Source organism: Lathyrus oleraceus, chromosome 4, assembly GCF_024323335.1.
Source record: "Lathyrus oleraceus cultivar Zhongwan6 chromosome 4, CAAS_Psat_ZW6_1.0, whole genome shotgun sequence".
NCBI classification, from domain to species: domain Eukaryota; kingdom Viridiplantae; phylum Streptophyta; class Magnoliopsida; order Fabales; family Fabaceae; genus Lathyrus; species Lathyrus oleraceus.
In genome coordinates, this window is record NC_066582.1 from 9,200,731 (window position 1) to 9,210,915 (window position 10,185).

Here is a 10,185-nt window from a genome sequence, read left to right on the forward strand (position 1 = left end):
AGGACAAGTATTTATTTATTACCAAAAAAAACAAAGAGTCCAAAGAAGGATATGGTCAAAATGAATAATGTACCCACAAAAAAAAAGAGTCAAATTGAATTGAATAATAGTACTATTAGCTACATGAGGTGGAAAGTTGAGATCTGAGTCCTAAATAAGTGAATCGTTGAAACTTGTGGGTGTCCAAGTAAACAGAAAAAAAAATAATAAAAAAATAAAAAATAATAATAAGATAAATATAAAAGAAAAAAAGAAAAAAAAGGAAAAAAATGCATTTGGTTTATATTGTCCCATGTAAACCCTTTTTATAGGCGATGCAATTGCAGCGGGTAGAAGACTTCAGAGACTTGATAATAACCCATACACTTCTCTTTTCTTTTCTCTCTCTTTGACTTCGTCACTCTATTCTTCTTTCTTCTCCACCTCTCCATTTTTCTTCCTATATATTTTTCCCATTCTTTCTTCCTTCTTTTCATTCATCTTTCTATTACTATACTACATAATAACAAAGAATGAGATCTTCTCAATAATGAATTCAAGAGAATTGAACATGATGAAATTTCCAATGAGTTTGATTAGCACCTGGTCTGAAGATCACGACGATGATCAAGATCATGATGATGATCATCGGCGCAGTCGCGTTATTGTCGACGAAGTCGATTTTTTCTCCGATAGGAAGGAGAAATCGTCGTCGCCGGATGATCATGTTTCCATCAAGAATAATCAGATTTATGATCCTCATTGCAATCTCAACGATGCTGACCATGTCAACGTAAGCCAATTTTTAACCTAAGAGTGATTAAAGCTATTATTGTTATTATAGGTAAAAATTATGCTAATTTTTTTAAAAAAATTTGATGGAAATATTGTAGACTGGTTTACAACTTCTGATTACTAATATTGGAAGTGATTTGGATGATGAATCTACAATAAATGCTGGAGACAATAAACATGCTAAGAATCTTCAGTTGCAAGAAGAGCTCAGACTTAAGAATGTAGAGAACCAAAGGCTGAAGGAAAAGCTAAGCGATTTGCAAATGCGTTATGTGTCCTTAATGCAACAGAATCAAAGAAATGAAGCCTCTGAAAGTGAGGTAGTTAATTAATAATTGATTGTGCTGATTAAATGTTAATTGATTAATTGATTAATTGATTAATGGATTAATGGATTTTGATACTATTGTTCAAGACTGTGAATGGAAAAGCTGAGGGAGGAGATGCTGTGATGGCTAGAAAGTTTGTGAGTGGTTCTTCGTCAGAAGTAGTTGATCCAAAAGTATTGAATTCTCCTATTTCGGATGAAAGAAAGCGATCGAGATCGCCCCGGAACAACAATAAAACGGATCAGAAAGAGACTGATCCAGATTCAACCGATCAACTGGTACAAGTTTGGGAGCCAAATAAGGTTCCAAGATTGAACCCCTCCAATGCTTCTGATCAAGCTGCTGCAGAAGCTACTATGAGAAAAGCGCGCGTCTCCGTCCGTGCCCGGTCAGAAGCCCACATGGTATGTTTTGTCTAACGAGCACTAACACATACACGGACACCGGACACACTAAAACTAAGATGAATGTCGACAAATAAATTAAATATAATTACATATATCAGACACCAGACACGATTGGTTCGAGCTGAATTAATTAATTAATTGGTCAAATTCACAATTTGCAGATCAATGATGGCTGCCAATGGCGAAAGTATGGACAGAAAATGGCGAAGGGAAACCCTTGTCCTCGAGCATATTACAGATGCACAATGGCTGTTGGTTGCCCCGTTCGCAAGCAAGTGAGTCATACTAACTACACAGATGAATCAATGAATATGTGACAAAGCTTATATGAATCAATCAAAATATAATTAATGTTATATATTATAGGTTCAGCGTTGTGCTGAAGACAAAACAATTCTGATAACCACATATGAAGGGACACATAGTCATCCACTGCCACCCGCTGCTATGCCGATGGCGTCGACCACCGCGGCTGCTGCCACGGTGTTACTATCTGGATCAATGTCAAGTGCTGATGGGGTGGTGAACCCAAATTTACTCTCTAGAATTCTTCCTAATTGCTCTTCTAGCATGGCCACACTCTCAGCAACAGCACCATTTCCTACTGTCACACTAGACCTTACACATGACAGCACAGATAACAATAATAACCAAAATTCTCATTCCCAATTTCAACTTGGACAGCCTCAAAACTTTGGATCAGGACAATTACCACAGGTCATTGCACAAGCACTCTATAACCAATCCAAATTCTCTGGCCTTCAACTCTCTCAAGATGTTGGAGGCTCTTCCCAATTGCACTCAACTCAACAAGCTTCATCACTCAGCGCTGCCATCACCGCCGATCCAAACTTCACCGCAGCAATCGCGGCCGCTATCTCCACCATAATTGGCGGTGGTTCTCCCAACAACAACAACAACAACAATCCTAATATCCTCAACAGTGCTGCCTACAATCAGTAGTATTTTTTCACAAAACTAGAAACTCTTTGGTTCTATATTTGGATTTAGTTCTATTTTTCTAGCAATTATTTTTTTATTTAAAAAAAGAAAGAAAGTGTGCAAAGCAAAATGAATTTGTGGATGTTCATATTGCTTTCCTCACTAGGTTTTGGAATACAGCATTCCATTAGTTCTTCATTGTTTCATTTTTTATTTTATAGAAAGCATTGTTTCATCTTTATTATATTATCTACCCAAGAAATAATAACTTTAGTATTCAATATTTTCATTTTATTTATTTATTTTTAACCTGGTCTCCTTATTATTATTTAACTTAGCCTACATTTTAAAAATATTTAAAGCAACATGCACCCATGAAGCCCTAAAAATGCGGCGAAAACCATATAAATAATGTTGGAAGAATGTAATATTTTTTTCCATTGGTCAAGAAACACTGCTCTTAATATATAAATATTTTTAGCTCTATTTTAATTTGACCAAAACTTGTAAAGCAAGTAAGGTATTACGCAGGTGAAGAATAAATGTGAACATGTTTGAGCAACTTGTTTGAAATTTTGAGTAGTTGATGCTGCTGCATGTGATGTAAGGGGAACAAAATATGGTTTACTTTTTTTTCTTCAACTCCTGTCAAAATCAGCCTTGCAGCCTAGATGGAAAGTAGTAGTCAATAGTTTTTTTTAAAACTCATTTTGCAATTAATTTCTATGTATGTTGTATTTATTGACTTATGTATGGAGTATCAGTTAAAAGCTAGGCGTGGGAGAGAACATTATGTGTGAAATCATATCATTGAATAAGAGAAGGAAAAATAAAATTTATGTGCACGATGCGACAACTATATCAAGATGTTTGAGATCTAAGAAGAGAAATTTTCTTTTATCAGATATAGGGCCAGTTTACTTAAACTTTTTATTTAAAGTGAGTTTATTTTACTGCTTTTCATAATTTTGTTAAAAAAATTATGATTCTTTTAAAATAAATAAATTTTAATTTAAATAAATTTTTTATTAAATATTAAATATTATTTTATTATAATCTATTTAAATATCAAAATTAATAAAAATCAATTAAATTTGAAGTTATTTTGAATAGTTTCTTATTTAAAATTATTTTGAGAATTGCTTTTTTTAAAATAATGTGATTTTGACTATGTTATAATCTTCAATAATATATATTTATGTTATTGGATGTTAAAATAGAATTTTAATTTAAAAAATTTGAGATAAAAAACTTTTACTATTTTAAAAAAGCTTTTCATATAAATCATTTTTTAAATACAAAATAAATATTTTTTTAAAGGTAAAATAATAGATTCATATTGTTGAGAATGTAATTCATGGTGTCGAATCATGTTGTTGTCGAAATATTTTGGTGTCGAAGTGTTGAGGAGTTAACCTTAACATGATTTTTTACTTATGCCGAATTTGTAGTGTTAGCAGAATTATGTATTTTGGGTTTTGCTTGAGGAGTAAGCAAACTCAAATTCTAGGGAGTAACCCCTATCAATGAAATATAACACATACTTGCAGTTGCAATTGAAAAACAAAACAAGCATCGACAGTGTTCTCACACACATGTCGCATACTAGGGAACAACCATAATCAAACAACCTGGTCAGACGGACCAACCTGCTCTGATACCACTAATGTAACACCATAAACCCCGCACATAATTTATCACATAAATTAAATATAAAATAAAACCACGTAGAGCGTCACACATTCATAACACACATGATCTGCTCTGTAACACGGGTCTCAACAGTAAATTTCAATACACACATTTGTAATAAGGATGTTTACACGACATCCCACTTATCTGAATCATACCTGGGATGTGTACACGATATCCTTCTCATCTGATCGGTATTATATATTCACAAAATAAGACATTTATAACTTGTCACTGCATGCTCACTTCCATTTTAAAGTATCATCGCAACGGAATTATCATCACAATTATGGAAGATAAAGCAAGTAATAACATCTAGTCTCGACTTCAATTCACTACGCCAAATAAGGGAAAAGAGGGCGCTTTTTTTGGTCTATAACAGCGCTTTAAAGCGCCCTCTAATCTGGCGCTGGCATAGGTAAAGACAGCGCTTTTTTTCCCGGTGAAAGCGCTCTCTAAAGTGGCTCTTTAAGCCCTTTAAGGGCCACTTTAGAGGGCACTTTTTAAAGAAAGCGCCCTCTAAAGTGGAAACTTTTAAGGGTTTAGAGGGCGCTTTTACTGGAAAGCGCCCTCTAAAGTGGAAACCTTTAAGGGTTTAGAGGGCGCTTTTACTGGAAAGCGCCCTCTAAAGTGGAAATTTAAAGGGTTTAGAGGACGCTTATTTTGGAAAGCGCCCTCTAAAGTGGGTGGTTATTTAACATTTACATGCATCACATGTCTCTGTGACCATATTCTCATTTCAGGTTATGTTGCAGCCACAAGAGGTAACCAGAAGAAAATGGCATACAGCTGCTTGTTATAATTCACAAGAGCAATTAAAGGTTCTTTTTATGCTTTTATAATATTAAAATACAAATACTGATATATGCTTATTGTTTATATGATCCTCTTGCTATTTGAAATGTCATGAACCGAAACCACTGCTACTCTAATTGAAATGTATAATAACCACTCTCTTTCATTTATTTGTTTATAATCAATCAATTACAACAAAAATGCAAGTATGCTGCTAGATTAGAAAATCACACTGTTTTGGTATTTTTCATATTTAACAAGACCAAATAGCACAAAAATGAATTGAGTTGATTCAGAAAAAAAAATATGAATGTGAATACATGAGTGAACACTAGCTGAAGTGCTACTCGAAAGGAAACTTCATCTGAAAAACTGTTGTATTTCTTCAAGAGTTTTTCCCTTTGTCTCGGGGACCCAAATGGCAACAAATCCTGCTGTGAAAACACACACTGCAGTATATATTGTGAAGGTTCCTGATAAAAACATAGGAAGCTTCTGGTTAGAAACAATAGATATTTATAGAAAATTAACATAGGCAATGCACACAAACCTCCCGAACTCCAATCCAAGAGCAAATTTGTTGTTAATGTAACCAACCAGGAAAAGAACCAATTGGCAAGTGTTGCAAAACTTCCAGCTAGGCCTTTGATGTTAATCGGAAGAATCTATTATGTAAAATATATTCAACACATCAACTATCACATTATATTACAACAAAGGTTTGTTCATATAGGGTTGTCATGCATATTATTATTGAAGAAAATTGTACCTCAGACATTATAATTCATGGCATTGCTCCTAATCCCAGAGAGAATGCAATAACCATGACCTGAAAGAAATTGAAAGTTTATAATAATGAAGTTAGGGAAACAAACAATAGAAACCATCATTTGTGTAATAAAGTTGTATTTACACACCACAACTCCAGCCACCGATACGAGGCTCAATGTCGCATATAAATCAGAATCTGGTGATATATATTCCTGAGAGCAAATTCAACATAAAATATATTATCCATATAAAAAACCAAAAATATAAAGAAGAATTTACTGATATATAATCCTGTGAATCTGTGTTACAAATTTCTGAACATTTATGCATGAATGCATGTGTAATATCTAGTTAATGTATTATGTATATATAAAAATAAACAAACAAAAAATGTTCAAAAAATATAACAAAAAAAAATTATTATTACCTTCAAGTAGAATGATATTGAAACAACCAAAAGACTCAAAGCCATTGCAGATGAAGAAACCTGCAATAGGAGATTTTGATTAATCTCTTATTACCCTCCAAACAAATAGTAATGTGAATGCAAAAATTATCGAAAAAGCTCTGACTCACAATAAGTAAAAGCCGGCGACCAGATTTGTCTGCTAACCACAAAGTTAAAATCGTAGCAAGAACCTAAATGACATGTAAATATTGTTCAGATTATGGTCTGATAAATTTGGAACGTTACAAATTTAGTTTCCTTTCGGTCGAACCTGAACAGCACCGACTCCAAATGTTGCTACATCACTCGAAACATACGTCTAAATCTCGGAATAACAGGAAAATACCACAAGACTTTTGCTGGAGACAACTTGTTCTTATATCGCGAGACACCGCATTTAGGACACTCATTTAACAATGCATACTCATTTCGAAACAAAACGCAATCGTTTGGGCATGCATGTATCTTATCATAGCTCATGCCAATAGAGCACAACATCTTTTTGGTCTCATATGTTCGATTGGGAAGAACATTATCCTCAGGAAGCATATCTTTCAAAAGGGCTAATAACTCTGTGAAACTTTTAACCCATAATGCCTAGTCTCCATTGCTAGCATTGCAACACAATAATTATTGTTGAGAATACTCAATAAATGTATGAACCAAGAAAAATGAAACCAAAAATGAACAATAGTGAACGTCAGAAGAGAAACCAAGTAATATGAAGATTAGAAAAATACCTATGGTGTCAAAATCGAACAGCTAACAACGAATTAATAGAAGGAGGAAACGTCGTAGATCTAACAGAGGTGGAAGGAGAACGCCTTAGAAGTAGCGAAAATCGTAGCAGTGAGAACCCTAACGTGAAAAAGAACGAAAATAACAGAGAGTGAAATAATAAAACGCGCAGTATGTTAAAATTTTAATGTTTACTAAAGGGGACCTTAGAGGGCGCTTGTGGAAAAAAAAAGCGCCCTCTAAAGGGGGCCTAAGAGGGCGCTTATGAAAGCGCTCTCTAAGGCTTTCCAAAAGCGCTTTATAAACTGGAAATGCACATGGACTTATAGAGCGCTTTTTTAAAAGCGCCCTCTAAGGGTAACCTTAGAGGGTGCTTTCTAAAAAGCGTCCTGTATTGTTGTCCCTCTATCTCCTCCTTATTTTTTCGCTTCACCTTAGAGGGCGCTTTATTACAAAAGCGCCCTCTAAAGTGCGCTGTCTATTCCAGTTGTTCGCTCCTTATTTTTTCGCTTCACTTTAGAGTGCGCTTTTGTAATAAAGCGCCCTCTAAGGTGCGCTGTCTATTCCAGTTTTTGGCGTAGTGATTGTAATAACAAAATAAGTCAGTTCTAATCAATCAACTCAACATCTTAAGAATTCTCAACAACAAAATTAGTCTTATGACTTAAACATAATCAAACATAAGGAATAAAATAAGCATTTAACCCAACCCGATGTTACATGATTAGAGCAAGGTACCACTAGTAAAAGTGACAAAATAAAGAAGTAGTCCAAGAGCTACCTTCCACTTACTTCTGCAATACTACTCTTGAGTATCTGCATGATTCCCATGTAAAGGCAACATTCAAACAGAAGGGATGAGAATTCATTTCAATAATAACGATATAGAATAAAGAATAGAGTACAACATCTACGTAATCATGCACAACAATATATCACATTCTTACATCCAAATCATTATCAACATCATACACGCCAATATTTCAATTATCATATACTTCATACAAAACCACATCTCAATTATCATTAACATCATAAGCAACAACATCTCATCCAACAACACATCAATAACAACCAATACAAATACAACACTTATGCAATATACTCAACACCGACTCGACATGCATGTGGTACCAAATATGAACACTCAGGTTCATCTCACTCCTTGATCCCCACCATAGGATCGATTCCCTCTTGGAACCGGAGAACACCAAAATCTCTACCATCACCATAGGTAACGCTTCACTAATCCCCCATAATAGGAATTAGCTACTCGCACTCGATCCATCACAATGATTAGAATACACACCCTTAGTTGGTAAACAAGGAGAAATGTTAGCCAACTTTCTCTCGAATTCCTTCTTGCCGACATTGTTCACGTCAGCCATGAAATAGCCTTGATCAGCTTCAATGTTTTCGACCACTCCATCTTCTCTCCAAATTACCAATCTCTGATGTGCTGAAGATGGTACAACTCCCACACCATGGAGCCATTCTCTACCGACTAGCAAATTGTAACTTGTCTTGGCATCTATTACCATGAACAATGTCGGCCTAGCGATTGAGCCGACAATGACGTTCACCATGATCACACCCATGGTGCTTTTTGTTCTGCCCCCGTAGTCAGATAAGACTACGTTGTTGGATCTAACATCAGTATCATACTTGCCAATTTTCTTCAAAATATGGTGTGGCATGATGTTAACAGTAACGCCACAATCTACCAACACTTTGTTGATAGTCACACCTTCCACTTTAGCCCTAATCAATAGAGGTTTCAGATGACTCTTCATAGTCATTGCGGGCCTCTCAAAAATTGCTTCTTGGCTTTCAACAGAACCATCATTCAGCACAAAGTAACATCTTGGCTTATGTAACGTCATTTCTTTCGCGTCGGCATCGTCTACCGAATCCTTCACCTCAGTAACACAATTGTATTCTTCTGGTAGAATTGACACCATGTTGACTAAGATATCCAAACTTGCTTCTGATTCTTAATTGAAGTCACCAGTAACCTCATCAGAACATTTTTCACTTGGTCGACGGACGTACTCCCTGATCCGTTCTTTAGCTGCAGTCTCGACCCTCACAACAACTCTCTTTCCAGAATCAGCTCCATTAGCCATGCCTTTTCCAGCCATTTCCCTAGCAGCCTCTCTTTCAGCCTGCTTGCGACGTTGAAAACGTCTCCATTGAGTTCTGGACATGGGGTTCTTCCCCAAATAATTTTCAGAAACATGAGTCTTTTTCTCAGACTTGAACTCACGCCTGTAGTTGATTGCTAAACCTCCTATGGAAACAACAACACCTTGTGGGGTTTCTTGTTTTCCCTGAGGCTTGATCCAGGTGCCTCTAGGAGCACTTATCAGTGGTACGAAGCTCTTAGGCCTTGCTTGAGCATTTTCCACAACTTTCCTTGGGATTCTTTCATTCTGGCGGGCTCTGTTCAACCCACTTACTTTGCTTTTTCCCAATTGTAGCTTTTGGAAATTTCCAGCAGTAACTTTGTCGGTGACAGCACCACATCTAGGGCATAAGCAGACTTGTGAACCCTTATTCTTGCAGCGATAGAGGAAGTCTACCAAATCTTCATCAACCCTTGAATAGACTTCAGTTATGTCGACATCTGGGCTTTCACCAGTTTCCTCTAACATGTCAGCCTCATCATATTCAGTGATCTCGACCATGTTGATCTCAACTGACTCAACGAATAGAGCTTCCTCCTGGTGGAGAGGGTCAGTGTCGATCTTCATTTTGCGGCCAACAAATTTCAGCTTGCCTTCTTGAATTGCTTTCTGAACCAGATCCCTGAAAAGATAACAATTAGAGGTATTATGACCAAGATAATTATGATACTTACAAAATCCTCTTTTTTGTCTTTGTTCCAATGGTGGTATTTTAGTACCAGGTGGCACCACCATTTGACCATCTTTAACTAACAAATCAAAAATTTCCTCACACTTTGTCACATCAAATGTATAAGTTTTTGAAGGGAATTTTGGATTGTTTTCGACAGGATTTTTCTCTTGTGCAGGAAGTAATAACCGACACTCATAAGCAGATCCTGGCTTTAACTCAGCCACGTCAATTTCTAATTCGGTCGATGAGGCATAATCAGCCTCATAGATTGGATATGTCGCGTCATAATTGACGAAAGCTATTTTTTCCTTCTTAGCCTTACTGTGTCTAACCTTTTCTAACCTTAGCCATTCGAGATGTCGAACTCTATCAGCCAATTGTGACATACTCTTTATAAAGGTTGGGTCTATTTTCTTCATAATGGAATAAT

The 10,185-nt window shown here is 35.9% G+C and overlaps 1 protein-coding gene across 1 annotated transcript; it reads left to right on the forward strand.

Annotated features, from left to right (window-relative positions):
• Positions 1-321: 321 nt before the first annotated feature.
• On the forward strand, positions 322-2,746 carry LOC127138345 (probable WRKY transcription factor 31). The gene is made up of 5 exons (XM_051064770.1): positions 322-772; positions 873-1,094; positions 1,190-1,507; positions 1,672-1,785; positions 1,877-2,746. The coding sequence occupies exons 1-5, from the start codon at positions 530-532 to the stop codon at positions 2,471-2,473; spliced, it is 1,494 nt and encodes a 497-aa protein (XP_050920727.1). The 5' UTR covers positions 322-529; the 3' UTR covers positions 2,474-2,746.
• The last annotated feature ends 7,439 nt before the right edge of the window (positions 2,747-10,185 follow it).